This window comes from Salmo salar, chromosome ssa05 (assembly GCF_905237065.1).
Source record: "Salmo salar chromosome ssa05, Ssal_v3.1, whole genome shotgun sequence".
NCBI lineage: Eukaryota > Metazoa > Chordata > Actinopteri > Salmoniformes > Salmonidae > Salmo > Salmo salar.
The window spans coordinates 62,953,233-62,968,919 of NC_059446.1; the positions used below are offsets into that span (position 1 = coordinate 62,953,233).

At 45.2% G+C, this 15,687-nt stretch overlaps 1 protein-coding gene across 10 annotated transcripts in view; it reads right to left on the reverse strand.

The window, feature by feature from the left end:
* LOC106605415 (growth factor receptor-bound protein 10) overlaps window positions 1-15,687 on the reverse strand; it is an 82,922-nt gene that overhangs the window by 23,529 nt on the left and 43,706 nt on the right. For all 10 annotated transcript variants that reach the window (XM_014201045.2, XM_014201041.2, XM_014201040.2 and 7 more), the window contains 2 exons: window positions 10,223-10,481; window positions 8,630-8,762 (listed from right to left, as the gene is read on the reverse strand). In XM_014201045.2, coding sequence (XP_014056520.1) covers window positions 8,630-8,762; window positions 10,223-10,481 — 392 coding nt within the window. The remainder of the gene's footprint in view (window positions 1-8,629; window positions 8,763-10,222; window positions 10,482-15,687) is intronic.

Below are 15,687 nucleotides of genomic sequence, written 5' to 3' on the forward strand. Positions count from 1 at the left end.
CCTACCACCATCGTGTCTGCAAACTTAATGATAATGTTGCGAGTCGTGCGCGGACACGCAATCGTGGGTGAACAGGGAGTACAGGAGGGGACTAAGCACACACCCCTGAAGGGCCACATGTTCAGGGTCAGTGTTGCAGATGTGTTGCCTACCCTCACCACCTGCAGGCGACCCGTCAAGAAGTCCAGGATCCAGTTGCAGAGGGAGGTGATCAGTCCCAGGGTCCTTACCTTAGTGATTAGAAAAAAATCGACCCACAGCTGAATCTAGTTGATGATCCCTGTAGTAATGAACAGGCCTGTACTAAGTGAGGGAATTGTTCTGGCTTGTAACTTTACCTGTGAAGAGAACTCACCGTGTCTATCTCAGTTAAGCTAACATGACACAGCTAACCAGGCTATCGTCTAGCAGTCTCAAAATAAGAGACATAAAACACAGAGGGACAGGTTTGTTACTTAGTTTGACCTGTGACCTGGCAGGCTCAGTGTACAGAGTGAGGGACCTTAACGTCCTTCTCCCAATGGAGGACCACAGCCAGCCAGTTTGTCCAGCTAAGCCTACATCATAGCAGTTAGCGTTTAGCATAGCCTATACTAGCATGGTCTAGCATAGCCTAACCCCCTCCAATTCATATCTGGACCTCAAAGCATATCATTGTTCCCCTCTAATCGGGGTTCGATTTAAACCTGGGACACCATGTTGGTGCAATTAATTATCAGGTACGTAGAACAGAAAACCAGCCGTAGTCTAACCTGACGACTCACACTAAATTCTTCCGCTGCTCTGTCGTTCACTACCTAGTTTAGTAGTAATTTCATTGAAATTGTTTGTGGTGACGAGGGGCGTTGCAAAAAGAGTAAGTCATCATAAATTGGAACATCTCTAACCAATCAGAGTGTCAAAGCCAATTACGAATTTTCCAACCGTGTTCTGGCTCAGGCCCAACCGACAGGTTTCTGGACCAATCAGAGAAGGCCGCGGAGGTACTCAGGGCCGCATTGCGGAGAAGAAATATACATCCGTTGGCGTGGCATAGCGTTTGGCAGAAGCAGTAGTCCGGACCTCGGGTAAGATTGAAATACCCTTTGCCTAGCCTAATATAGCGTAGCATAGCGTCTCTCAGTTCCCCAGAACAACACACAAAGCAGGGCAAGGCAGGGCTGTCGATAAAACAGTCACAGATATTTGTCACTGAGTGACTGGTGCACTGGCCAAGTAATCCAAGCAGCAGGTCGAGGTTTGTCTTGCTGGGTAAGTGGAGGGTTAAATATGGCCTGACACATGAGATGTTCCAGAATAAACCACAAGCTTCCTGGCACGCCTCCAACAAGCATTTGTTAACAACACAGTTGCAATTTGTATCTCAAGAGTGCTGCCAGTCAGCGTGCAACACATAGATATACACAGACACGATGTCAATGCGGACGCGCACGTACACACACGTACGCAGGCACCAATTTAAGACCTGCAAGTGAACAGCATGCTTACTTCACCCACGTATGAGATTAGATACTGGGCTACAGTACAGCAGCCTCTCCTCTCCAGTACCTCTGCCTGCAACGTGCCTCAATGAATTACATTGAACCCAAACAATTCTCTTTGGGGGGGGGTTGAGAAAGATGTAGTCAGAGCCGAGCCAGCTGAAAGCCCTACAAGCAGTTGCAGGAGGAATGTTCTCTCCCAGCAGCAGCATAGAATGCCTAGTGCTGACTGGTCCCATGTAATCCTTCCATGTTCCATTTGGGAACATTCTTTGGGAAGGAGAAACAATAACCATGCATTGCTTCAATACACGGGGCTCTGAACAATTATGGGCCGTGATTACATGATACTTTGCCTAAGTTCCAACTGGGACTCTATTCCGTACACAGTGCACAACTTTTTTCCCCCTATGGGCCGTGATCAATAGTATTGCACTATAAAGGAAATAGGGTGCCATTTGGCATGTACACTAAGTCAGCCCGCTGTGGGATCTAGGATGTGCTGCTTCACTGTTGGTGTGGTTTAAGAGCCTGTTAAAACAGACTCCCTCTAGTCTAGAAGCGAGGCAGCACATTTCTGGCACTGGTCACTTTGATCTCCAACTCAGCGCTGCAGAACACATTAACCTGAAATTCTGTTCCAACGCAATTAACCTAAACACTCAGACAAGCCAACATCAGCAAAATACCAACATTTTATTTACAGTGGAAAAAGGTGAACTCTGACCCAAACTCGGGCATTCCTGAATCCCCAGCAGCCAAGTATGATGCTCAGCTGTGGAGGTGATAGAATGCTGCACATCCCTACTAACATGTAGTGAGTTTACTGTGACATTGATGAGTGGCCTCAAATGCTCTGCCATGGAATTTACAACATTTACAATTTTGCACATTATATTCATTCAATGTTCTAAATAGCCAATTATTACATTCCATACACAGCCTTTACTGTTCATGTGAATCCAAACAATGTGGACGACATCTAGTGGAGACTCCTTTCGCAATGTCAAGTTCTCCCACTATGCCACCAATGTCAAGTTCTCCCACTACGCCACCAATGTCAAGTTCTCCCACTATGCCACCAATGTCAAGTTCTCCCACTATGTCACCAATGTCAAGTTCTCCCTCTACGCCACCAATGTCAAGTTCTCCCTCTACGCCACCAATGTCAAGTTCTCCCTCTACGCCACCAATGTCAAGTTCTCCCACTATGTCACCAATGTCAAGTTCTCCCTCTACGCCACCAATGTCAAGTTCTCCCACTATGCCACCAATGTCAAGTTCTCCCTCTACGCCACCAATGTCAAGTTCTCCCACTATGCCACCAATGTCAAGTTCTCCCACTATGTCACCAATGTCAAGTTCTCCCTCTACGCCACCAATGTCAAGTTCTCCCTCTATGCCACCAATGTCAAGTTCTCCCTCTACGCCACCAATGTCAAGTTCTCCCACTATGCCACCAATGTCAAGTTCTCCCACTATGCCACCAATGTCAAGTTCTCCCACTATGCCACCAATGTCAAGTTCTCCCACTATGCCACCAATGTCAAGTTCTCCCTCTATGCAACCAATGTCAAGTTCTCCCTCTATGCCACCAATGTCAAGTTCTCCCACTATGTCACCAATGTCAAGTTCTCCCACTATGCCACCAATGTTAAGTTCACCCTCTATGCCACCAATGTCAAGTTCTCCCACTATGTCACCAATGTCAAGTTCTCCCACTATGCCACCAATGTTAAGTTCACCCTCTATGCCACCAATGTCAAGTTCTCCCACTATGCCACCAATGTCAAGTTCACCCTCTATGCCACCAATGTCAAGTTCTCCCACTATGCCACCAATGTTAAGTTCACCCTCTATGCCACCAATGTCAAGTTCTCCCTCTACGCCACCAATGTCAAGTTCGCCCTCTATGCCACCAATGTCAAGTTCTCCCACTATGCCACCAATGTCAACTTCTCCCACTATGCCACCAATGTCAACTTCTCCCACTATGCCACCAATGTCAACTTCTCCCACTATGCCACCAATGTTGACTTCACCCTGTATGCCACCAATGTCACTCACTAACTGACTGAGTGGCTACTATTCCAAGCCTCTTACCTCACCATGCGTAAATATGCATCGCCACAGTAATGAGCTCAGAGGCTATTAACCATATTGCTCGTCTCTCTCTCCACACACTCCTACTCCTCTTCTCCTTTCAGTGTGCGTGCCAGCTGCTGAGTTCACAGAAAGATTTAAAAGGATAAAGCGTTGCACACAAGGGAAGAGGCGGAGGGAGGGGATGGGAGCGGGAGGTGAACCTGTGTCACCGGTGTGTCAACTTAACAACAGTCTAATAGAAACAGAAAGGAGGCTAAGCTACGGAGGACTAGGCACCAGGCATGACAGTGCAGTTTATTAACCCAATAATAGGGCTGCAGCACAGTTGTGTCACATGCGGTGTCGCTGGTGTGCTTAGACCTGTCCCTGATGGTGTGTGGTATGGGCTGGAACCCAGAGTCTGACTGCATGGTGATGGAGGCCCTTGGACTCTGTGCTGTGAGAGTCAGTTAGGTGGGTCGCATCCAACTTGCCTCTTAGTACTGATGACTTACTATAGAGCAGACATGACAGACAGAGACGGACAGACAGACAGGACTGGGACGGAGGGTGCTCAAGGTACAGACAGTACATTCAGATCGGCAGCTCCTGTCCAAACAGTGCCAACCCATGGACAACTCACATCAGATCAGCATACGTCCATTAATTACAGAGAACATTGTGTCCAGATCAGTTGAAGACACAACACTAGGGACAGGGTGTCCAGGTCAGTCAGGCTGGCAGCATCAGGACCAGTTAGTATAGTGACTACTGGTTGGTCAAAACCCTCCATCTCCGGGCCTCCCGGGTGGCGCAGGGGTCTAAAGCTGTGCCACCAGAGATTCGGGGTCGAGCCCAGGCTCTGTCGCAGCCGGCTGTGACCGGGAGGTCCATGGGGCGGCACACAATTGGCCCAGCGTCGTCCGGATTAGGGAGGGTTTGGCCGGCAGGGATATCCTTGTCTCATCGCGCTCTAGTGACTCCTGTGGCGGGCCGGGCGCAGTGCACGCTGACACAGTCGCTAGGTGTACGGTGTTTCCTCCGACACGTTGGTGCGGCTGGCTTCCGGGTTGGATGGGTATTGTGTCAAGAAGCAGTGCGGCTTGGTTGGGTTGTGTTTCGGAGGACGCATGGCTCTCGACCTTCGCCTCTCCCGAGTCCGTACGGGAGTTGCAGTGATGAGACAAGACAGTAACTACTACCAATTGGATACCACGAAATTGTGGAGAAATAGGGGGTAAAATAATAAAAAATGTTAAATATATATATATTTTTTAAACTCCATCTCCAGCCCAGTTAACAGATCATGAAAGACCCTATGCCACCAGGGTTGTCAAAAACAGCCAGTGAAGATCCGTCCGTCCATAACGAAACAAGTCTGTTATTTGTTAACACTACCATTTTAAGAGCACGGCTGGGGTGAGACACAGAGAGAGCTAGGTCATTGACTGAGACTTTGGGGGGAGGCAAATTAAAATCATATGGGCATCGTGTAACAGACTGCGCAGTGATCCCTGACAGGCCAGCCGGCAGCGCAGCGTTCACGTGCCTCCAATGCGCGGGGGCTGGGGAAGAGGAATGGGAGCCTGTCAGAAAGCGCCCAGAGGTTGGAAAATTCTGTAAACAGCTAACTTCTCACCAGCCCTACTCCGCCAGCCAGCCAGGCCTCCAGGGTCGGCATGCAGGCAGGCAGGAAGGCAGAAAGACGGACGAACAGACAGAGACGATTCTAGAGGACAGGCACTGCATGCTGGGAGAGCAAAGCAGAGCCAGCTGTGGAGCAGGGCCCATCTCTACGACCCCCAACCTCACATGTGCACACACACACAGATGCACGAATGCGCATACACATACACACACTCAGACAAACTCACACACACTACGCAAAAGTTTTTAGGCAACATATGTCTTTATCTCAGTACCGAGGGCCAATCACAAGCCGGAAAAACACGCTTTAGAACTGCTTTACAAACGCTGCATGTTCTAACCAAAGGTACATAGTACCAAATAAATATATGGTTATTTTCCATCTCCAGCTCCGTGCATCTACAGACTACAGCTCATGCTGCCAGTTCTTACAGACCAGACCTGGGTTCAAATAGTATTTGTCTTCTGTCAAATACTTTCATTGAGCCTGCCTGAAGTGCCAGATTGGTGGGCTTGCACTTTCCACGGGTTCCATTGAGCCAGGCAAGCTCTATCAAGCAGCTAAAAGTATTGAAAGAAATACAATAATACAATTTGAACCCAGGGTCTGCTAATACAGGCTCTGAACCCCAGAGCCATAAAAGTTGAGTCAGGATTAGCCAGGGACATATTTATTAGAAATATACATCCCTTTTACAGTAATCTCGGCTCTGTTATAGTAATGATTAAGAGTGACTCTCTTCCAAGAAAGAGTTCACTGCAGCCTTCCTATCTCTTTCAACTAAGGTGGGGTAGTGGGCGTGGCCAATGGCATGGTCTCCAACCAAACTTTTTAAAGGCCGTCCTCTTGGCCGCAGAGGCAAAATGTTGCAGTTCTAAAGCTAGTTTCCTGCAATTCTACACATTTTGCCATGGCTTATGCCATGCTCTTATGTTATCTGTGTGACTCAAACATTATTTTTTTAAATCAATGGGGGCCCATGCCATGACATTTTTTGAATTTTAGATTCTCCCTGTCTAGTTTTTATTTTGGTGATTTTAGTTCTCAAGATGATCTTATTTAAAAACATATAGCTCCATGATCTTTTCTACATACTTTAAATCTGGTTTTAGTCGTTTAAGTTTACATTTAAAACTAGTTTTACCATCCCAAAAATGTATTTTTAATAAAACAAAAAAACATTTACAGTACCAGTCAAAAGTTTGGACACACCTACTCATTCAAGGGTTTTTCTTTACTTTTACTATTTACTACATTGTAGAATAATAGTGAAGACATCAAAACTATGAAATAACACATATGGAATCATGCAGTAAAGGGGTTATTTGTTATTGTAGTTTGGTCAGGACGTGGCAGGGGGGTGTTTGTTTTATGTGGTTCGGGGTTTGTTGGGATATGTGTTTATGTAGAGGGGTGTTTGTTTAGAGTATTCCGGGGTTTTTGGTTATGTTCTATGTTTTGTATTTCTATGCTCTGTCTATGTTGTGTATTTCTTTGTGTTGGCCTGGTATGGCTCTCAATCAGGAACAGCTGTACATCGTTGTTGCTGATTGGGAGTCATACTTAGGTAGCCCTGTTTTCACCTGTCATTGGTGGGAAGTTGTTTTTGCACTGCTAGGGTTAGCCTGCAAAACTGTTCAGCTGTCATTTGTTTTCTTGTTTTTGTTCCGTGTTCAAGTTTATTAAAATAAACGTTAAAATGAGCACTCAACCCGATGCGCCTTGGTCTTCTCCCTTTGACGGCCGTTACAAGTAACCCGAAAAAATGTTAAATCAAAATATATTTTATATTCTTCAAAGTAGCCACCTTTTGCCTTGATGACAGCTTTGCACACTCTTGGCATTCTCTCAACCAGCTTCATGAGGAATGCTTTTCCAATAGTCTTGAAGGAGTACCCATATATGCTGAGTACTTGTTGGCTGCGTTTCTTTCACTCTGCAGTCAATCTCATCCTAAACCATCTCAATTGTTTGAGGATGGGTGATTGTGGAGACCAGCTCAACTAATGCAGCATTCCATCACTCTCCTTCTTGGTCAAACAGCCCTTACACACCCTGGAGGTGTGTTTTGGGTCCATAGTCCAGTTGAAAAACAAATGATACTCCCACTAAGGGCAAACCAGATGGGATGGCGTATCGCTGCAGAATGCTGTGGTAGCCATACTGGTTAAGTGTGCTTTGAATTCTAAATAAATCACAGACAGTGTCACCAGCAAAAAAAAACACACCATCACACCTCCCCCTCCATGCTTCACGGTGGGAACCACACATGCATCATCTTTCTTTCACCTACTCTGCGTCTCACAAAGACACAGCAGTTGGAACCAAAAATCTAAAATTTGGAATAAACAGACCAAAGGATATATTTCCACCGGTCTAATGTCCATTGCTCGTGTTTCTTGGCCCAAGCAATTCTCTTCTTAATGGTGTCCTTTAGTAGTGGTTTCTTTGCAGCAATTCGACCATGAAGGCCTGATTCATGCAGTCTCCTCTGAACAGTTGATGTTGAAATGTGTCTGTTACTTGAACACTGTGAAGCATTTATTTGGGCTGCAATCTAAGGTCCCGTTAACTCTAGTGAACTTGCAGCAGAGGTAACTCTGGGTCTTCCTTTCCTGTGGTGGTCCTCATGAGAGCCAGTTTCAATACAGCGCTTGATGGTTTTTACAACTGTACTTGAAGAAACTTTCAAAGTTATTGACATTTTCCAGATTGACTGACCATGTCTTAAAGTAATGATGACTGTTGTTTCTCTTTATTTATTTTAGCTGTTCTTGCCATAATATGGACTTGGTGTTTTACCAAATAGGGCTATCTTCTGTATCCCACCCCTACCTTGTCACAACTCAACTGATTGGCTCAAACGCATTAAGAAGGAAAGAAATCCCACAAATGAACTTTTAACAAGGCACACCTGTTAATTTAAATGCATTCCAGGTGACTACCTCATGAAGCTGGTTGAGAGAATGCCAAGAGTGTGCAAAGGTGTCATCAAGGCAAAGGGTGGCTACTTTGAAGAATCTAAAATATATTTTGATTGATTTAACCAAATGGTTACTACATGATTCCATATGTGTTATTTCATAGTTTTGATGTCTTCACTATTATTCTTCAATGTAGTAAAAATAGTAAAAATAAAGAAAAACCCTTGAATGAGTAGGTGTGTCCAAACTTTTGACTGGTACTGTATTTTGGAGTGGCGGCAACGATTCAGCAGAGGCAACCCGTCACTGCTAAATGAATATAGGGAAAACACTGATTCTGATTAGAGATTATGACCATGGGAGAAATAAACCAAACTACTGTGGTACTGTAACATGTACGATACCATACTTTAGTGGACATTTTCAAGAACAATCTTCATGGTTAGCTAAGCTACCATAGTAAGGAGTGAAGAGAAGGGTCTCTGACTTACGTATGTGCCTGAGGGCTGACACGGAGGTAAGGACCCAGGGCTGAGGACAGGAGAGCCGGAGAGCTCGGGAAAGGGGTTGGGGATGGCCGGCAGAGAGGACGTCCGGAGCTGCTGCTCCTCTTCCTGCAGTCTCCTGAGAATCACAACATTCAGGGAGGACATTAACAAAGTGGGGGACAGACACACACAGACAGACTGAAAAAACTGTTATGAAGCAGATGAATGCAGATCATGAGAACATGAGGACAGTCTCCCCTGATATAAACCCAATGCTTTGTGGCTGAGAATGAATAATGAATAATCCATGGTTTCACAGTGAGAGAGATTGCTGCCGAGCCGAGGCCTCATGCCCATTTCTCTCTGATCACTGCACTGTGAGCTGATTCTTTCTGCCACACCACAGGAAGACTGCCAGCGTTTGAGGAGCTACTAATTACATGCAATATTCATCAAACCATTATTTCATGCAGTTTCAAGAGCAAAGTGCCCATTTCATGACCTGCTGCAAGAGCAACAGCCTGTTCATTCACTGTCTGCCTGTCAATAAGAAACCGACTAGGGCCGCGTCCCCAATGGCACCCTATTATACCATTTATAGTGCATTACTTTTGACCAGGGTTTATAGGGCTCTGGTCAAAAGTAGTACACTATGTAGGGAATAGGATGCCATTTGGGATGGAGCCCCTGACTGTCAATCAGAAACAGACTAGAGGTTGGCTTGGATTGATCAGATGACTAGCATCTGAAGTGAACTGCAGCAGCCAGGCAGATAGCCATCATTAGCATCTCTCTACACTTTCTCCAAACCCAAGCGGGGAGGGGAGGGGAGGGTAGGGGAGGGTAGTTCAAAAGGAGAAGCGTTTGATGTAGTTCCATGTGAGGCAGGAGCAGGGTGCTATTCAGAGGTCAGAACTGAATAATAAACTGAACCGTATCATTTCAATCTGACAGAATACACCAACGATACAGCTCATTACCAGCCAGTGCCAAACTTTCTCTAGGGATCCAAAATAATGGATGCTACAACTCTGACAGACGGGTTTAGATTGCATTAAGACTGGAGGTGAATAAAAGTTCCTCTCAGCTTATGGGAGTAGTTGACAGCCTGTTTCTAGAATTAAAGAGAATTCTAACTTGGTCTCCCCCTCTGCTAAGCTATGTTAGGACAGGGGAAAGTGACAGGGGAAAGTGACAGGGGAAAGTGACAGGGGAAAGTGACAGGGGAAAGTGACAGGGGAAAGTGACAGGGGAAAGTGACAGGGGAAAGTGACAGGGGAAAGTGACAGGGGAAAGTGACAGGGGAAAGTGACAGGGGAAAGTGACAGGGGGAGAATGGGTCACGCAGAGATTGCTGATAGGCAAAACGATGAACTATACTAAGCACATATTCATGTCCTCACAGAGCATGCTGAGAACATGGTCCCTTGTTTAGATGTAGAGGACTTGTATCTATCAGGTGTGTGTGTGCTCACTAACAGCATGCCAGACAAACAACTGTGTCCAGTAAGTGCTGTGTGTGTGTGCGTGTGCGTGTGTGTGTGTGTGTGTGTGTGAGAGAGAGAGAATGTGCGCGTGCCAACACAGTAGACATACCTGACGGCGAGGATGTGCATGGGCTGGGAGCGTCGGAGTCTCTGTTTGGGGGAGGTGGTGCTGTGCTGCAGCTCGCTGTTGGAGGTGTGGGTGTGGGGGGGCATGGGGGCGCTGCGGTGGTGGTCGCGGTGCACATGCACCTGGCCGTTGTGCTGCAGGAGGGGAACCGACTCAGACTGCACGCTGCTGCATGTGGAGTACAGGCTCTCGAACGAGGAGTTCATGTCATTCACCAGCGCCTCCAGGTCCACATCATCTTCTGTAGGGGGAGGAGGGAGAGACAGGGAGAGTCTGTGTGAGTGATATTTAGAGACAAACACTAAATTGTGTGTATGTGTGTGTGTGTTATATCATACGCACATCCCAAAAATCTCTCGGGCACCAGGTTGACCTCTACTGTTCACGTGCTTTATTCCTGCATGTAGGTTACATGTGTAAGAATCTACTTCTCTCAATACTCCATGCACACCCGTCATCCCCAACCAGTGTAGCTGCACACACACAAAAACCCTAACATGACGTAGCTTAATCATCATCACCAACCAGTCAGGCAGTGAAGCTAATTCACCTGTTGAAACACTCCCTAAGTTAACTACATGTTCATGTTATCAAGGCTCTCTGGATTTCTGGGGAAGACTAGAGAACAAGCCGAGGCCTGTAGTCTCAATACTCCCATCCTTCAGCTGGCCTCAGGGTAAGAGATCAAACCAGGCCATTGGTTAAGAAGCACAGAGGTCACTCCCAGTGAGTCAATGGTGGATGGAAGTTTTGACAGTTCAGAGTTATGTCCCAAATGGCACCCTATTCCCTATATAGTTTACAAGGTAAGGAATAGGGTGCCATTTGGGACTTAGTTAGTTTCATTACTGTGGGGGAGTGTCTGCAGGGCATGTCATCTCCTAATAATCATGATCTCTGAGACAATGGACAGCCAGTAATAGAAAACTACTGATATTTTCTCAAGTTTCCCCTTTTATTCGCCATTGCTATACTGCAGTTACCTATTTCACCGCTAGATGCTGCTCAAACTCTACCATGCAATTCAGGGATTTGGATGGCCACTTTGGCAATTAGAATGTTCTGTACTGTATGCTATTGTTACCTGGCTGGGCTGAGGTACGTAGAAAGACCAAAGCAATTCTTCATTCATTTATTCTATGTTGTGGTTTTAATCAATTACTCTGAATGGTGAAATCTATAGCAAGTGCAACAGGGCACACCACATTTTCTAAATGTTGCACCATGGTATCAATTGATTTGCAAGCCTAAAAGGTATAGTATGAATTATAATTCCTTCATAATGAACCATTGTACACATTTTCAAATGTAAAGCATGTAACTATAGCCTAATATTCAAACAAATAATGTGCCATTGAGAACAGTCCCCAGTATCTCCCAACAACCTATGCTGACCCAGTGATGCAGTCCCTACCTACCCATCCCCCCCCCATACAGAGCTGCAGCTGACAGACAGGCAGACTAACCTATGCCTTTTGAGGAACCTTTCCTGAAAAGGTGTCCCCTAACCAGCTGTATCACAGGTGCCTAATCTGTCAGTATAAATAGCCCCTTCTCTACAAGATCCTGGAGAGTTAAAGACACACGTAGGCTACAGAAAGTGTACTGTACGGTCTAAAATAGCTTTGTGTTTGGTGAATAGTATTCATGTGTTTTCTAACAAGATAACATAAAGTTACTTATACCTAAGTAATCAGGCATGTTGTCTACATGTGAGGGTGAAACTCTAGAAAGAAAGATGCAATCCGATCAAGATATTTGGGGGCGTGGTTGGATAATAGCCATACTAGATTGTCAACAATAAGTTTATGGCCCAATTTATTAGCTAGAACCGTGACAGGCAAACACTCACGCACACACAGACACACACACACCCCAATGTGGCAACAGGGCCAGGGTTGTTTGTCTTTGACACTGTGTTTAGAAAATTGAAAAATTGCACTAGTGGGGCTTGGCAGAAGTTTTAGGGACATAAACATCTTTATTTATGCCCGTAAAACAAGCAACAGACAGAAGGCCTGGCCCTACAATATTACTGCCATAAATTAGACACTCTTAAAATACCATGAGAGCAGACAGCAGCGTTCATCAATTACCTTTGGCTCTGGAGCACGAGGACAACAAGGCAAGCCCAGACAGAGACAGGATGGGACAACAGGCAAAGCCAAGAATGGAATGGGGATGAAGCACAAGGAGAACAAGGCTAGCAGAGCCAGGGATTGAAGGATAGGATGGAATGGGAAGCGACGGGATGAGGATGAAGCATATGGACAACAAAGAAACCTTTAAGAGACGTTGGGTCGTTGAAAAGCGCTGTATAAGTCCCATGTAATATTATTATTAACAAGACAAGCACAGCCAGTGACAGGATGGCTATGAAGCACGAGGACAACAAGCATAGACAGGGATGGGAAGGGATGGAACGGGATGCTCGGGTTCAGGAACAGCAGAGGCTAGTGGGGCACAAGGCTAATAGAAGTCTGTCTGGAATAGAGCCAAGGTCAGGAGTAGAAAGTCTGGTCCATCAGAAGGTATTTGCAGGGTCAGGGGAGCACTTGAAGGTTTAGACACTTAAGCAATAAGGCACAAGGGGGTGTGGTATATGGCCAATATACCATGCCTAAGGGATGTTCTTAGCATGACGAGTGCCTGGATACAGCCCTTAGCCGTGGTATATGGGCCATATACCACAAACCTCTGAGGCGCCTTATTGCTATTATAAACTGGTTACCTACGTAATTAGAGTAGTAAAAATAAATGTTTTGTCCTTCCCGTGGTATGCGGTCTGATATACCACGGCTGTCAGCCAATCAGCATTCAGGGCTCGAACCATCCAGTTTATAATATCTAATAATAACGTCCATTACTGTCTGTTATAAGGCACCGGCTCATGTTGTCTCAAATGATGCATCTTTTTTACATTTCAAGTAGTCCCTGAATTAGGCTAGAGAGACTGGACTGTCTAAATGATGTTGAGACCACAATCACATCTTGTCTTGCATGCGAGATCTACCAGGAAAAGGAATTCTAGTAGTAGTTATACAACTCCCTCCAGTGCCAGTGGCTAACACTAACCTGACATCCCCATGCAACATTGTCTCGCTGGTCTAGAGATCCGTCTCATGCAGAGGCAAGGAGAAAGAGAGAGAGAGGGCGCTGTTCCATTTCCTTAAATGGCTGTCATGCAATCTGAATACCTTATTAAGAGCAGTCATCTCACTCTCTGATTAAATCAATCGGCCGAATTTACATTTTGGATTGAGAACATCTCGTTCAGCTTTCAGGCTTATTTCGATATGGCTGAATAATACATTAGAATATAATAGCCTCTTAGAAAAAAATATAAACTATTAAAACCATGACTTAAAAATAACAGATATTGGCATAAGATGGAGGGAATGTTGGAACGTAACTAACAAAATTACAGTTAACAAATATGTATGCTTAATCCAGTATAAACTAAAGTATAGAATGTATTATACATGAGACAAAATTCCCAAATGATATAGCACAACGGCAGAGTCATGTCTTAAGTGTAAAACTAATAATGACTCAATAATCCATGCCTTCTGGGAATGCTAGAAATTCAAAAAGTTATGGGTGGAGTTAGAAAGTTGTCTGTCAGAAGTATTACAATGTAAATGTACTTTAATCCGCCTGCCTGTATATTTCAAGACATGGCATATGAGGGTGCAGGGAGATACAAGATGGGTTGGAGAATACTTTTCTCGTCAATCGTCTTGAAAAAACATATACTTAAAAACTGGAAATCAACCAATCGTCAATCGTTAACACAATGGAAAGGTGCAGTCTGAGGCCATGTGGCGGAGAGTTATGTGGGCTCTGGAGATGGGGTGTGCTGTCGTTTGTATGAGTATGTTTTGTACTGTCAAAATAAATAATCTAAACTTACAAAAAATATATATATTTTTGCCACGCTTGACTGATGTTGCCTAGCACAAGGGAACCAAGACAATAGTCCCAAAAGTGCAAACCCTGCCCATCCAGACAGGCTTAATCAAACGCTCAAAGTATATGAAAGAAAACAAATACTAATTGAACCCACATCATACTCCTACTACTACGTCTACACATATGCTCAGTCAGTCTAGAAGAGCGTCCAGCCAACTGTAAGTCTGACAGCCTCTCACTGTCTCTCAGTGTGACAACAACAGTCACAGACATACCCCTATTCAGGTTATTGTCTGTCTAATTTAGGGCCTGTCCTGTTTGTATTCCCTATATAGAACACTACATTTGACCAGGGGCCATAGGGCTCTGGTCAAAAGCAGAGCACTACATAGGCAATAGGGTGCATTACCTAGGCAATAGGGTGCATTACCTAGGCAATAGGGTGCCAGTTGGGACACACACTGTCAGTACTGTAGGGGCCAAGCCGGGGCTGGCTGGTGGCGGGGCATAGCGGTTAGCATAAAGCCCTCCACCGCGACAGAATGGTTCCCCCGCTCTCTTCCCTTTTCACTGCCTGTTATTAACTTGCAAAAGGGAAAAGGATGGCAAGCCCTGGTGATAACTCCATAAAAGCTGTTTGGGATGTTTCCGATGCTTAGCAGACCATTATATGGACCAAATTCCATATGGCTTTTCTTTACAACCACTCAGTAATGTATGTATTCATTAGAATCTTCCTATCTGAATTAATTATGAGTGGCGTTGTCTCAACCAAATTTCCCCTCGCCCTTTCCCAATGTACTGGTGCTACACACACACCTACTAAACTAAAGGGAAATAATATGTGTGATAGTTTTTGTCTTGCTCTTATCAGGAGTTCGGGATAATAAATCAAAAAGTACTTTAGTAAGAGTGATGTGTTGACAACGTAGCCCAGTCCCTCTAACCAGCCAGTGTCAATTAGCATTCAAATGTGTAGAAAACAAAGGGGAGCTGGCATGGCTGGGGAGGGTGGTAGTCGGGAAATGGCACAGCGTCCTTGGGATGTGACGAGGAGACCGGACGATAGGAAGACAACACAGGGAAAAATGGCCCACGTGAAAGGAATCAGTGGACCCATTCTTTCACGGTTCACACAGATACAGTCTTAACTGTATAGCGTGGTTCTACACACCCACTGAGGACAGGAGGGGTGGAGAAAAAGCAAAGCAAAAATTAAAGCCCAATCAGAATGAGCAGAAGCCTGTTCTTGGGAAACACTTAATCAGTTTAAATCAGCATATTTAATTTACATCAGCTACCATAATCTCAAAAGAACCACCCTCCTCACCACTAAAACCATGTCTTTCATCTGAGGAATGTGTGATTGGATATTGCCTGTTCCAAAACCTGAGCACCAGCCGGGGCAAAGAATATATATATATTTTTTTATCCTTTATTTAACTAGGCAAGTCAGTTAGGAACAAATTCTTATTTACAATAACAGCCTCCTGGTGAACAGTGGGTTGCCTTGTTCAGGGGCAGAATGACCGATT